This window comes from Brachyhypopomus gauderio, unplaced genomic scaffold (assembly GCF_052324685.1).
Source record: "Brachyhypopomus gauderio isolate BG-103 unplaced genomic scaffold, BGAUD_0.2 sc93, whole genome shotgun sequence".
NCBI lineage: Eukaryota > Metazoa > Chordata > Actinopteri > Gymnotiformes > Hypopomidae > Brachyhypopomus > Brachyhypopomus gauderio.
Window position 1 is genome coordinate 542,491 of NW_027506914.1, and position 18,340 is coordinate 560,830.

Below are 18,340 nucleotides of genomic sequence, written 5' to 3' on the forward strand. Positions count from 1 at the left end.
AGGCCTATAACTCAAATAGTCCTGTAAAGTGCAGTTAAACTAATCAGTGAGCACTTGACAAACAGTTCATGTGTTGCTTTTAGCCTATATGCCATACCTGTCAAGTGTCCCGTTTTGGCCGGGACAGTCCCGTATTTTACCGCTCTGTCCCGGTGACGTCCCGTATTTTTATTTTCCCATATTTGTCCCGTATTTTCAGTTTTCAATTTTTATTTTTTTAAAGCATTCATGTGCTGCTCCAAACAGAATTCTGTCACTAGCCTCGCGAGAACTGCCACCCAGACTACTGCAGGTAGCAGTTCTCGCGAGGCTAGTGACAGAATTCTGTTTGGCGCGGCACATGAATGCTTTAAAAAATATATAAATTAAAACTCGCGGGTTTAGTGTCGACAGTGGGAGCAAACGTGGAACAACAAATCAGGATTTAACGAGAGAAGGCAGTCCTGCCTAAAAAGCTAAGCGTACTAAGTACCTTGACGAATGCGACAGGGAATTTATTTTCCTAAAGAGGAGCATGAAGGGGCACAGCTACTCATTCTGTAAGATATGTAGCTGTGATTTTAGTGTCTCTCATGGGGGAAGGAACGATGTCCGTCAGCACGAACAATCTGCCAAGCACAAACGCGGGCTAAAGGCACAGAAATATGCCCAGGAGATGTCCCCATTTGTAGCTAGAAATACCACTAGAAATTTTTAATTTTTTTATTCATTTGTAGTTCAAAACATATTTGGGGTGTTTTTTCTTCACTTTTGCCACTCCAAAGATGTTTTCGTTTCTCCTACAGCCTCGATTGCGGCTATATGCAAATAACTGATTATGCAAATTAGGCGATGACGTCATATACGTGAAATGTCCCGTATTTTTTTATATAAAACTTGACAGGTATGCTATATGCTAATATGTTACTTGCCATGCTTTTAAAAATGAGCGAAAAATCTCAGGAACCACTTAAAAAAACATGTTAAAAATATGTTGAAGGTATGACTCTATTATGACTCTGGACATTTGTGAGTGATGAACCACTCTCGATCACTTACCTTGACACATGTGTAAGGCAAAATAACAACAGAAAGCACCCACATCAGTGCTGTTACCACGCTCTGATGATAATAATAAACTATTATGCTATTATTAACAATACTATTAATGCTAATAGTCCTGAATTGTGCACTTACACTTATACAATATACATATAAGACAGGTGTGTCTAATAAAATCGTGCACACTAACTACAGTTACAAAATGCTTCAGTAATAAAATGGCCAGTGAGTGTACCTGTTTCTCATTAATTGGTTGGCGAGTGTAGGCTAATAAACAAGACCAAAACGCATAAACTTATATTTCATGAAGAATTAAACAGCCAACGTTTATATTAGGTAAAATAATGGACACACGGAGCCCAACGGGACACGTCGGCGGCTTGGCCGTGTTCGGCCTGCAGGAGGCGCTGTGGCCCGGTGGGTGGGGGCGACCTTCCCGGTGAAGAAGAAGCGCTTCCGGGGCTACTGCTGGAAGATTGATCCGCTGGCGAATGTTGGATATCTCCCTAAATCTAATGTTTGCTCTGAAATAACCGAAGGACCTGCGTTTATATGATGGGTATGTATACAGCGATGTGTGTTGGTGACGGGTGTGTGAGACGTCCGCGGAGCTGCGCTACAACAGCTAGCCGTTAGCCTCACCAGATGATTCAGAGTGTGTGAGCTGCACCGTGTGGTTCCTCCCTCACAGCGGCGGTGAGCTTGAACTGTCCGGGCCTGTACTGCGGGAAGACCAGCATTAACGGGTCCGAGGGAGAGTGTGGGGTAAGAAACACTCACAACCGCCCAGTGACTGCATGTCCATCGAGACTGCGCTCAGCTTCAGAGGAGAACATCTCACTGTGCTCCTGTCCTACAGGGTATAATCCTGAAGCTTCTTCAAACCCATGACCCACATCAAACCCATGACCCATATCAAGATGTTCCTTCTTCCTGGGCAAACCCATTATCCACCAAGCGTTAGACATTAGCCTGCCCAGAACTGAATCATTGTGTGTTCATCTTAAAAGGTTTGCCCTCGTGGGGAAAGGACAAGCCTGGAGAAGGTCTGTGAGAAGTGTGTGGGCTCTCCGGAGCTGTACGACTGGCTGTACCTGGGCTTCATGGCCATGCTGCCGCTGCTCCTGCACTGGTTCTTCATCGAATGGTATTCTGGGAAAAAGAGGTAAATCCATCATCACTCTTCCTCACAAAACAATCATCATCATCATAACGCCACAAAGTAATAATGATTATAGGCTTTGGAACTTTTTGATGTGTGCTGTTGAAACGGACAAGCCGGACAGTCCAGGCGAGAGCCAAGCGTGTGATGGCCGTGTTTGTGGTGTTGGTGCAGTTCCAGTGCCCTGCTCCAGCACGTCACCGCGCTGTTTGAGTGTAGCGCTGCGGCCGTGGTCACTCTGATGGTGAACGATCCAGTTGGGGAGCTGAAGATTCGGTCCTGCCGCGTCCAGATGCTGTCTGACTGGTACACGATGCTCTACAACCCCAGTCCCGACTACGTCACCACGCTGCACTGCACCCAGGAGGCCGTGTTCCCGCTGTGAGTGGAGACGACGGACAGAGTGATGCAGAAACACCGCATCAGACGACCTCCATGTAGATTTAAAACGGAGCGTTGAGTTTTGCTCGAGACATCTGGCCATGTTTTTGATGTTGACTGATGTTGTATGTGACTCCTGGGTCCTGCAGGTACACCATGGTTCTGATCTATTACGCCTTCTGCCTGCTGTTCATGATGCTACTACGGCCACTGCTTGTGAAAAAAATCGCGTGTGGTCTGGGGAAGACGGACCGCTTCAAAAGCATCTACGCTGCCCTCTACTTTTTCCCAATCCTAACTGTCCTGCAAGCAGTGGGAGGAGGTCTTCTGTGTGAGTGTCCTGTAGACCTCCTAAGCTCTGACCTTGTTTCTCCAGGGCCAGGTCATGCTGATATAACACCCAGTCTATATGTCAGAAGAGAACCTGTGCTGTTCTTACGGTGGCCAGTGGTTGAACTTATATGTGATTATATAATAGCTGGAGTCAGTTTGGACCTGCGGGTCACAATGAACACCAACATATGTGTTTTGGTTCCTCTTAGAGGCTCGCAGCTCTCTTGCAGCATGTAGTTTAGGTTTATCCTGTTTTATAACTTGTTCAGTTTCAGCTGATGAAATAATTTATGTGGGTTAGAACAGGAAAACATGTAATCATAGATTAAATCTCTGAGCATTTCTTTGTTGTGGTTTCAACATCATTTTTCTCTTGTTTTTTTATGTAAATTAGATTATGCCTTCCCCTACATTATTTTGGTGTTGTCCCTGGTTACATTGGCAGTGTATATGTCAGCTTCAGAAATACAGGTAAGCCATGTACATGTTAATGTTTTGTATTACATAAATTGCTAGCATTATTCCTCTTGTTCAGTTCTGTGTTGTTGACCTTACGTTTGTATCTTGAAGCTCATGTTTTCACACTGTTCTCTCCTAACAGACGTTTACAAACCTTGTTGCCAAGAAGAAAAGGATGGTGGTACTCTTCAGCCATTGGCTCCTCCACGCCTACGGCATCATCTCCATCTCCCGATTGGACAAGCTGAGTCAGGATTTGCCGCTATTGGCCCTGGTACCTGGGCCCGCCCTGTTTTACTTGCTCACAGCCAGGTTCACAGAGCCCAACAGGATTTTGTCAGAAGGGGGAAATGGACACTAGTAGGTGTGTCCAGTGGTTGTAGCTCCACTGGCTGTAGCTCATCTTCTACAGAAATACAGTTATCACCATTGCACTTGGTAGTTACTAAATTTTCCTAAGACCAGTGACACTGGAGAACCCTGAGCAGCACACTCCGAACATCTTCACGCACTCCACAGAGTCCCTGGTGAACATCTCTGGCATTCGTTAAAGAGAGAAGCAGGCTTGTGTTATATGTTTAGACTGAAGAATATGCTCTTATGACGTGTATACTTTTGGCTAAATGCTACAGACTGTGAGTCTACCAGCGTCTATCAGAAATACTCCCTATTTGAGGTGTTGATCTGTACATTTTAAGTGGATGGTACCTTTCTTGCATTTTTGAGGTTCTGTGTTCATGCAGTGATGTTACTATATGTGCGTCTCTTCCTGTAAAGAGGAACCTCATGTTATCTGCAGCTGGTCTGTAAAATGTGCTTGTAGTTATTTACCCCCCCCCCCCCCCCCCCCCACAACATACATACACACAAGATGCAAGCAAACGTCACTTGACGTTGTGTGTAGTCATACATGTGTGTAGTGGTTATAAAGTGTAAACGCTAACCCTGTTTGGCAGGCCTCATGAAGGTGTGATTTTATCCAATGGTAATGTTGCTGCTGATGTATGCATAATGTGTTGAGAGCGTGATTACATATACAGTATATTGCCTCTCAGTAATGCGTCTAAGTTGAGAAATAAATGTGAGAATTTTATGCATGTATATTTAAAAGAATTTACATTCAGAATTTACTGTTATTTACTTGTAAATGGGAAAGTTCATTGTTCTGGTAATGGTGAAATGCAGAAATAATAAAAGAAAAATTCAATTTATATGTAAATTGTGTTTTTACCACATTGGGTTGAAAGAGAACTAATGGCATTGCTGTGACATTCAAGTTTAATAAAATAATACAGTAAGTTTGCTTGTGTTGTAAAGTCTAATAATATACTTTGTCAGTAGAGTCAGTGGCCACATCTCTCGTACTGTTACCCAGAAGTCCTAGGTGTCCTGTCTAATTCCATTGTAATGTTTGATTCAGCACGTGCCTCTCTGTTTTTATAAGGGCGGATGACTATGGCACTGAAGTCAACGCTCTGCTGGCTGGTCCCTGGTCTGATGTGTGGGCTGCTTCTTGTGGGCTTCTGTAGACACCCTGTTCCTCATCGGGGGGCTCAGGGCTGCTAGCTCCTCCTCCACTCGGGCATTTATGGCTCCGATTCGCTGCACCATCGCCCGAACCGCGACCGTAAATCTGTGCATCCCTTCAAGAACCTTTTCATCTCTCTCTGTAGATTCCTGCGAGCAGGGATTGTTACCATTTCTACATCTGGTAATAAATACTGTAATAAATAGTAAATTCTGTAATCATTAGGAATAAATTGTGTAATACTGTAATACACGTATAGTATTTATTCTAGTATTAAAGTGTCCGATACTTATGCAGATATGAAGTGTTACTGTGGAACTACGATTAGTTGGATATCAACTAGTGCTGGCTTTGACCATTCTGGTATTTGCCCCATATTTAAAGCCCTTACCTTAGTAACCAGTTTATCTATGACCCAGTCCTCCATGAGACTACCTGTAGGAAAATGTCACGTATGAAAACAAAACTTGACAAGAAGATGACAGACTGGTTGTGTATTTACACACTCAGGTTTGGAGAAGAGCCGAGATGTCCTGAAGACTTACTACAAAGAGTCTGCAGACTTACTACAAAGAGTCTGAAGACTTACTACAAAGAGTTTGAAGACTTACTATAAAGAGTTTGAAGACTTACTACAAAGTTTGAAGACTTACTACAAAGAATTTGAAGACTTACTATAAAGAGTTTGAAGACTTACTACAAAGAGTTTGAAGACTTACTACAAAGAGTTTGAAGACTTACTACAAAGAGTTTGAAGACTTACTATAAAGAGTTTGAAGACTTACAAAGAGTTTGAAGACTTACTACAAAGAGTTTGAAGACTTACTATAAAGAGTTTGAAGACTTACTACAAAGAGTTTAAAGACTTACTACAAAGAGTTTGAAGACTTACTACAAAGAGTTTGAAGACTTACTATTAAGAGTTTGAAGACTTACTATAAAGAGTTTGAAGACTTACTATTAAGAGTCTGCACTTGCTGGCGCAGCCATGCCGTCTCCCCTGCGTGCCTTTCCTCGTCCTTCTTCACTACTAAGATGTCCTCCTTTATTTGCTCTATACACTACAGACAGAAACCAGGGGACAGCTGGCTCAGTCCCGTCCACAAAGCTCCATCATGTCCTGCAGCTGTAGTGACGTAGTATGTGTTTGGTGGTGAGTTCTACAGTGAAGTAGGGAGGCAGTTTGCTTACCAGATGAAGACGGCTGTTTTCCATGGTAACTTGTTCCAGCATCAGCCCGTCCGCATAGATGGTCTTCTCCACGGTGATGATCCTTGCTGCCTGATTGGCCAGCGTCTGCATGTGCTTGGCTCGTAAGGCCTCCAGCTCCTGCTTTAGCTCCTCCTACAAAGGTGGGCATGTCCTAAATGCTCAAGCAACAAAGGTCATGTTGGTGTGCTGCATGGGGAATGGCGTATATAACCTTTGACCCAAGCAGGGCTGCTGTCCGTTCTTTGACCTTCTGAATCAAAACTTCCAACTTGGTTTTTCTGCTGTTTAATTCTGACAAGAATTAAAATGAGAAGAAAATAGCACACCCACATGTTAATGATAAAAATGAAGTAAACAGAGTATAAGGATTAATTCTATGTCCAAGTTACATTTGAAATGGCGTTCTGAGGTGCAGGAGCAGACAGTGGTGCCTGTACCTGCCCTTCGTTTGGTTAGGGTCTCATGTCTGGATTGGTCAGTCTCAAACTGTGCCTCAGTTTCCTCCAACACAGACTCTTGAGCTTTGAGTGCCTCTTCTTCATCTAGGCCAGCTTGTGTCATCAACTCAGCCTCCATCTTTTGGAATCCCATGAAATGAATGTCTTGTTTAGCAGGAGTGTTTTGTTTTTTGCCTTATAATGTGTATTATTTTTAGCAAGTGTATTGAATTTGTCTTACAGTGAGCTGCTGTATTTCAGCTTGGTAGTCAATTTCCATCAGTCTACATTCTTCTTCGGCCCGTGCGACCTTGTTGGTGAGATCCTCAATTAAAGAGCTCATGGCTACATGATCTTGGAGTTTCTTCTCCTATGAATATAGGAAACCACTTTAGAGATCAAATCTATATCAAGATGATTTGGGAGTGATTCACTCTGCTCTCTAACCTCTGCTTGTAGCTTGTTCTGTCTTGTTTTCATCAGTGCAATCGCAGAACTGAGTTCTACCACACGGTGCTCGTGCTGCGTTTTAAGACCTTCAAGAGACCGACACAGTTCATCTCTCTTGACCTCGAATGCTGCCCTAAGCCCAGAATATGAATGCGTTAGGGATGATGTGCATAACCAGAATCTTCACTCCATTCATGAGGTTGAGATGTAGAGTAAACCTGCCTGCTCATCTGCTCTTTGGATAACTGTCTCTCCAGATCCTCCACGTTCTTCTGAAACATCTCAGCATTGACTCTAAAAACAACAATAAAAATAGACATTTTGTGCAAGAAATATTTGGATACAGTAGCTACTGTTATTGTAGTCAACATGTATTATGATTGCTTTGATTAGAATCATTACAAATCTTTATTATTATTGTTATTATTGTTGGGGGGGGGTTATAATTCTAACTAATTATACATGTTGGTTTCTTGAAGCTGTTTCTTCTCCTCCTCCATCTCCTTGACTTCAAGCTTGTACTTTGCAATCGAGCCAATACACTGTTCAAGTCTTTGCTTAGACTTTAATAATCTGAGGGGATTCAAGAAAATGTTCAGTAGTAAACACAGTGGAACATGTACTTTTTAGTTAAAGAGAAGATGCAAGTTAAAAACATGGGAGTGTACTGTCCCCACAGGACATGTGGGAGTGTACTGTCTCCTCAGGACATGTGGGGAGCGTCCTGTCTCCACAGGACATGTGGGAGCGTACTGTCCCCACAGGACATGTGGGAGCGTACTGTCTCCACAGGACATGTGGGAGCGTACTGTCCCCACAGGACATGTGGGAGTGTACTGTCTCCACAGGACATGTTGGAGTGTACTGTCGCCACAGGACATGTGGGAGTGTACTGTCTCCACAGGACAAGTGGGAGCGTACTGTCTCCACAGGACATGTGGGAGCGTACTGTCCCCACAGGACATATGGGAGTGTACTGTCTCCACAGGACATGTGGGAGCGTACTGTCCCCACAGGACATGTGGGAGCGTACTGTCCCGACAGGACATGTGGGAGCGTACTGTCTCCACAGGACATGTTGGAGTGTACTGTCGCCACAGGACATGTGGGAGTGTACTGTCTCCACAGGACATGTGGGAGTGTACTGTCTCCACATATGGGAGTGTACTGTTTCCACATGTAGGAGTGTACTGTCTCCACAGGACATGTGGGAGCGTACTGTCTCCACAGGACATGTGGGAGCGTACTGTCTCCACAGGACATGTGGGAGCGTACTGTCTCCACAGGACATGTGGGAGTGTACTGTCTCCACAGGACATGTGGGAGCGTACTGTCTCCACAGGACATGTGGGAGCGTACTCTCTCCACAGGACATGTGGGAGCGTACTGTCTCCACAGGACATGTGGGAGCGTATTGTCTCCACAGGACATCTGGGAGTGTACTGTCTCCACAGGACATGTGGGAGTGTACTATCTCCACAGGACATGTGGGAGCGTACTGTCTCCACAGGACATTTGGGAGCGTACTGTCTCCACAGGACATGTGGGAGCGTACTGTCTCCACAGGACATGGAGCGTACTGTCTTGAGAGCTTGTGATGTTCCTCCAGGGCTTCATCTTCTCTTCTCCTCTGAACACTAAAGCTACCTGACAACTTAGCGATGGACTCTAGACGATCACCGTTTACCTTCCATTCTTTCTCTATCTCAGTTTCCAACTGGAACACAAAACAAACACAAAAAAATTTCCCAAATGAAGACAGTTTTATTCATGTTAATACCCTGATGACCACAACTTTACGGACAAGGCAGATCTGATCCTGCTGAAAGGAAATTTACATGCATGCAATTTCAGCGAAATACTGCGAGCTCAGTGTTTGGACAGAGTCCTCTGTGTAAGGCTTTTTCAGTCTGGAAATAAACTTCTACCATGTTGGATAAAAAACTACCATTAATGCCTGCTCTAATAATGCTGCAAAAATTGGAACTATCTGCTAATTTGCAAGGAAGTACGAGACTTTTGATCTGGCAAACTTTTCATAAGCTCGTGTACTGAGACTTCATGGCTTCCAGTTGGAGTTTGGGAACTACAGCACTTGCATGAGCAGGTCAGGACATGGCTGTGCTGAAGGTCAACACCATAGGACGTGCCTTTGAAGGCCTGTTCTTCAAGAGCACCATATGACCACAGCTCAGCTGGATTTGCCTCAGGCAAGAAATCGATGCCATAAATCTCACATCTAAGAGCTGAGATTCAGGTCTTTGATCCCTCCCAAATGAAGAGTGTTTTAATAGCGGAGATAAGCTAATTGTTCCATAATGTGAGAGTTGCACAGACAATTTCTCACCTCTGGTATTTTCTCTTCAAGGGCTTGAATGTTTTGGTGGAATTTCTTTCTCATCTCCTGCAGTTCTCTGTCATGGACCTCTCTGTTGACAGGAAACCATGATGCAAACTAATGGAATAGACAGAGAGTGGCACAAAAGAGAAACAAGGCCTACTTTTGCCGGCTCAGCTCCTCTGACGTCTTGCTCTTGTGTTTGAGCTCGTCGTTGTGTTTCCGCTGGGACGTAGTCAGTCTGGTGATGTTTTTCTCCAGCTTGGAGATATGCTGAATCACAGACAATGTCACATGTCCCACTTTAAACGTGACACATAGCCCCCTGATAAGGGCATCCGCTTAAGTTCTTATGAGTGGTACAAAGACGCGCCCTAGATTCAAGTGCCCTAGAACTAAGGTTATGAATGCAGTTGGCAATGTTTTCACTGGAAAAGAAGAACAAGTGTGTCCTTCTTTCTCTTGCTGCAATTCAATATAGAAGTGAGTGAGTTAGTCATGCTACATGGTCAGTGGTTTGAACAAATACAACAAGAAGCTACTCTGCACTTTGAAAGAGCTGTGTGTACAGTGGATTAGGAGTGCACAATGACAAATACTGTGATTACGATATTAAACAAACAAACCAACAGACATACGGATCATTGATCTTTTGGTTAAATATTGCCTTGCTTTTGAGTATGTTGCTGTTTCATTCATAAAGGCACAAATGCCTCATTCACAATACCTGAGTCTGGTCAGAATACTCACAACAAACAGTAAAATAAATTGTGATTTGTTAGCCAGCAAAGCCAGCTACTGGTCTAAAAAAGGTACTGGTCTACACCAGCTACTGGTCTAAGAGAGCTACTGGTCTACACCAGCTACTGGTCTAGTAGCTGGCCCAGAGAATAGATTAGAGAAGTGTACAGTGCGGTATGTAAAAAAAAATAGATGGTGACACAGTTTAGGTTGTTCTGCCTCTGTACACCAGCACACTGGACTGAAAATGAAACAATGGTGAGGTGTTCACGTTAATCCTGAAGCTTGTCATCATAATAAATCAACTGGTTGCTCTTATCTGACATAAGGTATTTTGAGTTCAACTCTTTGGTGAACTGTTCAGAGGCAACAATGTACATGTAAACTTGATACAACACTGCTCTGTATCAGGGGATTTAGCTGAGGACCGGAAGAAAACAAACATCTCTGCACATTTCAGGAGCAAAACCTACAGCTGGTATGGATGTCTTACCATCACATTCATTGTTTCATTACTAATTCATGTGCTGTGGATAACAAAATACAACACAAACTGCATCCCTTTACAGTTATTTACAATCTACAGCATAAACAAGTTAAGCAAAAAGTGCAGGAACCCAGATTTGGCCACACTGAGGTGTGGTGCAGGATACACATCTGATTGGTGGTCAGGGGGTTTCACCACCAGCTTACTTCTGAATGTTCTTTCACTTGTTCTTCTTTATTGGCGAGCTCCGCAGAAAGCACATCAAGATGTCTGCGGGCAGAGGCGTTCGTCTGCTTCTGTTCATTAATGTTCTTCATGATTTTTGTAATCTACAGAATGAAAACCTACATATGACAATCTAAAACTTTTATGAAGACAGAGTAAATGTTACCACCTCTGGGATTACCTCTGTCGCCAGCATTTTCTTTCTCTCTGCAAATTTGATCCTCTCCTTCACCATGTCTTCTCCTAGATCATTTCTGGCCGTGTCCACCTGAGTAATTTTGACTTTTATTGACTGTGTTTCGTTGAGAGTCTTGGTGAGTGCGATCTGCTTATCGGCTCTATCTGAGAGCTGGAGGTTGAGCTGGGTAACGAACTCAGCGTGTCTGCCCTTCAGTAGCTCTTGATCATGTCTAGAAAAATAGTCCTTTGTCAGTGACAAAAAATTCTGAGACAAAAAAAGTGGCTCTCATCTGCCAGGCCTGTGACACTCCTGACACGTGCAGTAACAAAAAAGCTTATCTTCACATTGTCGTGTCTACAGCTGAGGTAAAATAGGTCACGTCTAACCATGCAGGTTTATTGATTACTTTTGTCTGCCAACACATATCCCACTCAATAGAACTTACGCAAGAACAGCGTTCTGTTCCTCCAAGAGTTTCCATCTTTTCTCCATGAGCCCTATGTCCTTCTCTGTGGCTTCGATCTCAGTCTGGAGCTGAGACAGCTGGACAGAGTTAGCCTCTCTGGCGGCTGCTACACCGGCTAGAACCGACCAGATCCATTCAGATCCGTTTCATTTGTTTGAGATGGCCGTTTGATACACACAATAATAGGTTATACCAGGTGAGTCGGTGCACACAGACAGGCATTATACATTAGTTTTGGGTGAATTGGTGTACGTTTCGCCTACCTGATACCTCACTCGTGATGTGGTCACGCTGACATAGCAGCTGATGGCGGAGCTTGCTCGTGTCGATCGTCTCCACCTCCAGCTCCTCCAGAGCAGCCTTTCTGGACGCCTCCTAAGCATTGAGCTTAGGTAAGGTGGCGACTTCCATGTCATTTTTAAATACCGAGATACACACTGTGTCACAACACCAAGCAGCAGCTTGGTTGGCTGGGAGTCATTTTATTTTGAGTTAGTTTGATCAATATCTGGATCTGGTTACTGTGCTTCACATATAAGTGATATTTTGAGGTTCTAGTCTGGATGAATACATCTTAAGCTCAATTCAAAGTTTCCTGCCTGGAGAAAAATTGGTTTTGTCTAGACCAGGGGTCGGCAATCTATGTACCACCATTGGCACGTAGAGGCATAATCACTGGCACGCGACATGCTGGACCAGCATCAGCAAAAAAAAATAATAATAAAAAATCTCAGACAGAGAGCAAGATCCTCCAATCGAAATCGCTCCTCAACGCTCTGCACTCAGCTCCCGCCACAGAACCATGTTTAAATTTGTTTAAATAACCCTAACGGCCACACAACACTGCATGTGACTTAATCCCTGAGCCGCGTCAAGGCTGAATTATTTACAGTTTTTGACGACTGCTAACATGCGTTTCCCAATACTTGTGATACATTGTCAAAACTCTAAACACAGCAACACACTGACCTCACAAACATAGCCAAATAGTTAATATCGTGTTCAAAAGTGCATTTTCTTAACTAAATAGCAACTCTGCATTTCACAACACAAACAAAGTTTTTTCTTTATACACCAACTTTGTTAAAACACAGTAAACCTGGTTCAGTATACAATCATTCTTTCAAACACTAGCACAGATTCTCTATTCGAGATGAACATAGTCAGTCACTGCACAACCACTGTAAAAAAAACTAACTTTTGATGGCAGTACAGAAACACCATTACATGTAATATTTTACTCTCTCTCCCAGCAAACAACAGATATTTTACAGTAACATCTGTTGTTTTCTTAGTCAGTTCATTTTTACTGTAATCCGCTTCATTTGGACTTTTTTTTCAAATGTGTGAATTTTTGGCAACATACTGTCTACACAATGAGTGATATTTACTGTTAGGTACTATATGGAATGTAGATTAGACAAAAAAGAAGTCAGTAACAGTTTTGCAGTAAAGGTTATATTTTACTGTATTAGGGACATTACTGTAAATTGTGGCCTAACCCAAAAAATAATTATCGTAATTGTAAACATAATCAGCCATGGTCCCATATGTGTAAAAATACACATATACAAAAAAACCACACAAGGGGGAAAAACAGAATACAAAGCTGAACAGTCTGGTCGAATCTAAACGGTCTGCAGCAGTTGGCCACATGTTTTCATTCACATCACATCTGATGTTGGCCCTTGCCATGCACCTGGGGTAGAAAAGCTTGGTATGCCTTATTCACCCCTGGCAGTCTTCAGCTGAAATGTCTCTGCAGCCCGGATCCATTGCATGCAGCAGGGACATTTGGTCATGGGGTCGATGATCATACACCTTCCACCTCCAGACTGAAAAAAGTTCCTTAGTGGTGTTGAGGAAAGTCGAGATGGGCGGGAGGAAAAGGGACATCACTCTTGGATGGTCTATAAACCAGTTTGTGGTGACATGAGAATGACAAAATGCTACATTGTCCCATTACAAATGTCCTCGTGTTTCCTCCCACCTGTTCCCTTTCTGCTTCTGGAACCAGTTCTTGGTAGAGTTCATTCAAAAACGAAAGAAGGAGGTCACTGTTATAGGGACCAATCTGGCATTTGTGAAGGACCAAACCAACACTTGAGATTGCAGGACAAATTGTTATATTTGCTCCTCTCTGACCCGGTACATTACTGTACTTCATTTTATTTCATTGATATATATGTGCAAAAAATATGTATTACAGTAATAGCTTTTCAGCTGCCTTTGTTTTTGCAGAACTTTGCATTTTATACAGTATTTAAGGTTTTGAACCTTAGGTTTTCATTTTTGACATGCTGTGTTCAAGCAATTGTAAATAAAGCAAAAATTATCCAGAATTTTGTTACTGGATAACCCTGTGTGTATAGAAAATGTATGCATTATAAAAACGTAAAATGACTGCATTTTGTGCCATAACAACATGAATTGAACTAATAGTATAGCCACTGAAAACTGATGTTGTGTTCAATGTGTTTGGAGTTTTGAAAATGTGATTACAGATTGGACAAACGCGCGTTAGCAGTAGTCAAAAACTGTATTATGGATTATACTTTCGCGAGTGACTGTAGCGTGTAACTCTGCACACCTCGCGCGAACCTGCGTGAATGGTGGAGGCGTTTATACTTGCCGTGTCACATTCTTTGCAGTGTTGTCCGAAACGATATGTGGTAGTATAAAGAAACACCCATCAACAACAGGGGAATGAACATTTACCTGATGAATTTGACTGTAATGTTGCATTGTGTTCCAAGTTTGAAAAATGCTGGAATTTATGCTAAAGTGAGGGCAGCCCTGTTCTTAATCTGAATGTAGACAGCGTGACTGTCAGTACGCAACATGCAACCCCCCCGCTCCAGTTTTATTTGTTTATAGTGTCACACTCATTGACTAGACATGTTAAAGTTACCACTCCATGTCTCAAAGGTTGCCGACCCCTGGTCTAAAAATACAAATGGACAACCAAAAGTGTTTACTGGGATTTACCCTCTGCTGAGATTTCTGCTTCAAGTTAAAAAGTGCAATAAAATAAATGACTAAATATTGGCATCGTTATTTTAAGCATACAACAGAAATCAGAGATTTCAAATTTATATTTATAAAAAAGAATGCATCAGCAATCGGAAGTGATTCAGTCGCTCGTATAATGGCGGTTTACCAGGTCTGTAATAGCGTCTGCTATTGCTCTCAGGTGATGGCAGGCTTCTTCACTGAACGACACACCCTTGTCTCTCAGCTGTTTATCTGGCAAATATCAAGCAAAGAAGTTGTGACATACCATATATTAAAATGACATTCCATAGATTTAAATGCCATACTGTTTATTAAAATATTGACGGAGCGCTTTCACAGACCGCAATGGTGTTATTGTAGGGTAGTTTAGTTAATTCTGTTATTGTAGGGTTAGTTAAGGTCCTTAGTTTAGTTAATGCTGTTATTGTAGGGTTAGATATCGTTAGTTTAATGAATGCTGTTATTGAAGAGTTATTTATCAATAGTTTAATCAATGCTATTACAGTATTATAGGGTTAGGTAAGGTCGTTACTTTAGTCAATGCTGTTATTGTAGGGTTAGTTATCGTTAGTTTAATCAATGCTGTTATTATAGGGTTAGTTAAGGTCGCTACTTTAGTCAATGCTGTTATTATAGGGTTAGTTAAGGTCGTTACTTTAGTCAATGTTGTTATTGTAGGGTTAGTTAATGTTGTTAGTTTAATCAATGCTGTTATTGTAGGGTTAGTTAATGTTGTTAGTTTAATCAATGCTGTTATTGTAGGGTTAGTTATCGTTAGTTTAATCAATGCTGTTATTGTAGGGTTAGTTATCGTTAGTTTAATTAATGCTGTTATTATAGGGTTAGTTAAGGTCGTTACTTTAGTCAATGTTGTTATTGTAGGGTTAGTTAATGTTGTTAGTTTAATCAATGCTGTTATTGTAGGGTTAGTTAATGTTGTTAGTTTAATCAATGCTGTTATTGTAGGGTTAGTTATCGTAAGTTTAATCAATGCTGTTATTGTAGGGTTAGTTATCGTTAGTTTAATTAATGCTGTTATTATAGGGTTACTTAATGTTGTTAGTTTAATCAATGCTGTTATTGTAGGGTTAGTTATTGTTAGTTAATGTTAGTTAATGTTAGTTAAGGTTAGTTAAGGTTAGTTAAGGTTAGTTAAGGTTTTTCTTACCTACTGCGGTTAGATGTTCCAGGGCAACATTAACACCAGGGAAGTCTGGGACTAAGCAATTAGCCATTACTTTAAAGCAAAACGAATAAAGAAATAAAAACAACAATAATAATAGAAATAAGCAGGTCTTGTTATGTTCAGAAGTGTCACTAGGTTCAAAACTTCAAAGTTGTCCATCTGTGTACTATGTTGGTATGGAAACCGTAGCTGAGCGACACGATGACGTGTGGTGACAGCTCAGAGCGCACGTGCAGATCCAAACCTGCACGGACGTTTTCCACGTTTGCATGGCTCCTTTGCATGCATTAAACGCAGCACACACACGTATATCCACTGGCCAGGCGCCTTCTGATGCTGCATTATGGTAGTTTGCATACACAAGAAACATCTGTGACGAGTTGATGGTCACACACCTTTTATGATTAGTCGGTCGTAGCGTTAATCTTGAGACACGAAACGTCATGATGACAGAAGACGTCTGTCTTACGTCCGTATTCTTTCACATTACTTCTGTTTTATGCTTTCAACAAAACGGAGCAAAAAGCTATTTATACGTTACGCTTCGAAATACTTTCTGTACATTTTGTTATGATAGGCTATATCTTTATACATCACATCCCTTATTTGTGTTGTATTTCCAACACTTTTGCAATAGGCTGATCTAATATTGTATTATTAGATTTCAACTTTAAGGGTTGTGGAGGATTAAATGACGTAATTACGTGTCTAATGTAATACTACTTATGAAAGCTATTTGTACCTGACATGGCGTCAAGCACTTGGAAGAGCCCCGAATTTTGGTCTCCCACGAAGAAACACTTTCATATATATATATGATCACAAGGGGGCACTGTTGCTCCATCATCTTTATTAGAGAATGTACCATAGTGGAGAAGCAATTAGACCGCCTTCCAACTGCAGGGTTCTTATTGATTTTCTTACCAATGGCACCCAGGAAATATCATGTACTTTATGTTTTCCACTAACCTCCTCTTGCTCTTGCTCTGTCTCAATTGTCCTGGAAAAGCAACTCATTTCGGTCCAGGTCTACTCAGACAAGTTGTACTATATGAGTTTATAACCTTGAATCATATTGATAAACAAACAAACAGAACGTTTGTTGCGGCCTATGTTGTATCCAGGGTGGACCCGATGTTTGCACGTTTGTGAAAGTGAGACGACTTCGCACACTTAGACTATGCACCCTGTGATTTTTATACAAGACCAGTATATTATACAAGTTTGCGATGCATTTGCAAAATCATGCAGAATTCTTTTTTTTTTTATCTTTCTGGGCCACTCGGTACTGCAACAATGCACGACGGAGAACGAGGAGTGGAGCCGACCGAGCGGACGGTTTTAATTGGGCTCGCCAGACAGCGGCTGCAGGCTGGTGTGGGCAGCTGAGTGATGGGTGAGCCGCTCCGAGCCTTCGACGGCTGCTGTTATCTGCCGGCCCACTCTTCTCTGAGGCCTCTCAGCAAAGCTCCCAACCACAGAGGGTGTAAGGATCACTGAAGTCTCAGCAAAGCTCTGTGAAAATGAGACGGAGCCTCACAACGCTTCCCGTCTGAAAGAACACACCACTTCTTTTTTGTAGCTGAGACAGTCCTCCGCCTGACTCTTCTTGCGAGGTGTGTGCGAACCGGCTCGAGAGTTTCCTGCACCTCCGTCGGCTCATACTACACCTGCCGGACGCTGGGCTGTTCGTCGGAAAGCCGTGTTTACTGTAGAAAGCGCACAGCGGCTCCACCCCGGAGCGGATCACGCACCTGGCCTGGCCCAACTGCGAGCCAGCATTTCAAATCTAGTAGCTAATTTATTTCTGATCTGAAGTCAAGCGGGGGGTACAAGGACGAATCGTGATACACGGTGCCCTCGTGACACAGCTCCCACGGCTGCGGCCGGGCCTGGTGAATGTCTGTCGGAATCAATCGCTTCGCCTCAAACCCTTCAAGTGGTTTTAACATAATTGGACTGGGTTACAGGGACTCATATGGCATGTGTGCACAGTATTGATTATGAAAACATTGCGGCAATTCCTTTACACATGGATGTGAGCCAAATAGAACATCCCAGTGAAGAGTATTAAAGCAGTATGTCACACCTAATTTAATTATTTGCATGTAATATTTGCATTTGTGCCATTTTAGATGTGTAAAGGAGATTAGATTGTATCATCAACATAAATATCAGTGAAGCGTGTTCCTGTATTGTCCACAGAGCCCTCTGAGTGGAATCATACAAGCATTTACAAGGTAATGCAGAATCATTTGTTCTGTGTACCAGCCATGATAGCTTGACAGCTCATGTTTCCATGTATTTCTCTTTCGCAGAAACAACTGTATTTGGAGGCTTTTGTTCAAAAGCCTTTGAGGTGAAAACATCAGCTTCAAATGTTTGTGCATCATATTGCTGCACCTGTATCGTGATCATAACACAATATATCAGTCAGGACCCAGCATTGTTTTATACTGCAGATTGCTCCAACTGTTTTGTACCTGTGTATTCAGGATTTGTCCCTGAACTAAATAACTGTTCCACAGACACGCCTCCCCGTCTGGCTGAGGTTTGATCATGATAGTCTATTCTGTGGTGTTTTTCTGAGGTTTGATCATGATAGTCTATTCTGTGGTGTTTTTCTGAGGTTTGGTCATGATAGTTATTCTGTGGTGTTTTTCTGAGGTTTGATCATGATAGTCTATTCTGTGGTGTT

The 18,340-nt window shown here is 42.4% G+C and overlaps 2 protein-coding genes across 2 annotated transcripts; one reads left to right on the forward strand and one right to left on the reverse strand.

Annotated features, from left to right (window-relative positions):
* Nucleotides 1-1,439: 1,439 nt before the first annotated feature.
* LOC143495158 (JNK1/MAPK8-associated membrane protein-like) lies at nt 1,440-4,642 on the forward strand. Its single transcript, XM_076992449.1, has 7 exons — nt 1,440-1,600; nt 1,733-1,806; nt 2,052-2,206; nt 2,378-2,584; nt 2,734-2,915; nt 3,312-3,388; nt 3,519-4,642. Exons 1-7 carry the CDS (start codon nt 1,594-1,596, stop codon nt 3,735-3,737), a joined length of 921 nt encoding a protein of 306 aa, XP_076848564.1. The 5' UTR covers nt 1,440-1,593; the 3' UTR covers nt 3,738-4,642.
* LOC143495157 (coiled-coil domain-containing protein 175-like) lies at nt 4,517-15,791 on the reverse strand. Its single transcript, XM_076992448.1, has 19 exons — nt 15,625-15,791; nt 14,602-14,687; nt 11,705-11,816; nt 11,421-11,556; nt 10,976-11,204; nt 10,776-10,898; nt 9,505-9,614; nt 9,351-9,432; nt 8,584-8,720; nt 7,466-7,576; nt 7,226-7,297; nt 7,001-7,136; nt 6,795-6,923; nt 6,554-6,692; nt 6,328-6,407; nt 6,096-6,248; nt 5,863-5,965; nt 5,296-5,339; nt 4,517-5,053 (listed from the first exon to the last, which is right to left on the reverse strand). Exons 1-19 carry the CDS (start codon nt 15,689-15,691, stop codon nt 4,844-4,846), a joined length of 2,259 nt encoding a protein of 752 aa, XP_076848563.1. The 5' UTR covers nt 15,692-15,791; the 3' UTR covers nt 4,517-4,843.
* Between the last annotated feature and the right edge of the window lie 2,549 nt (nt 15,792-18,340).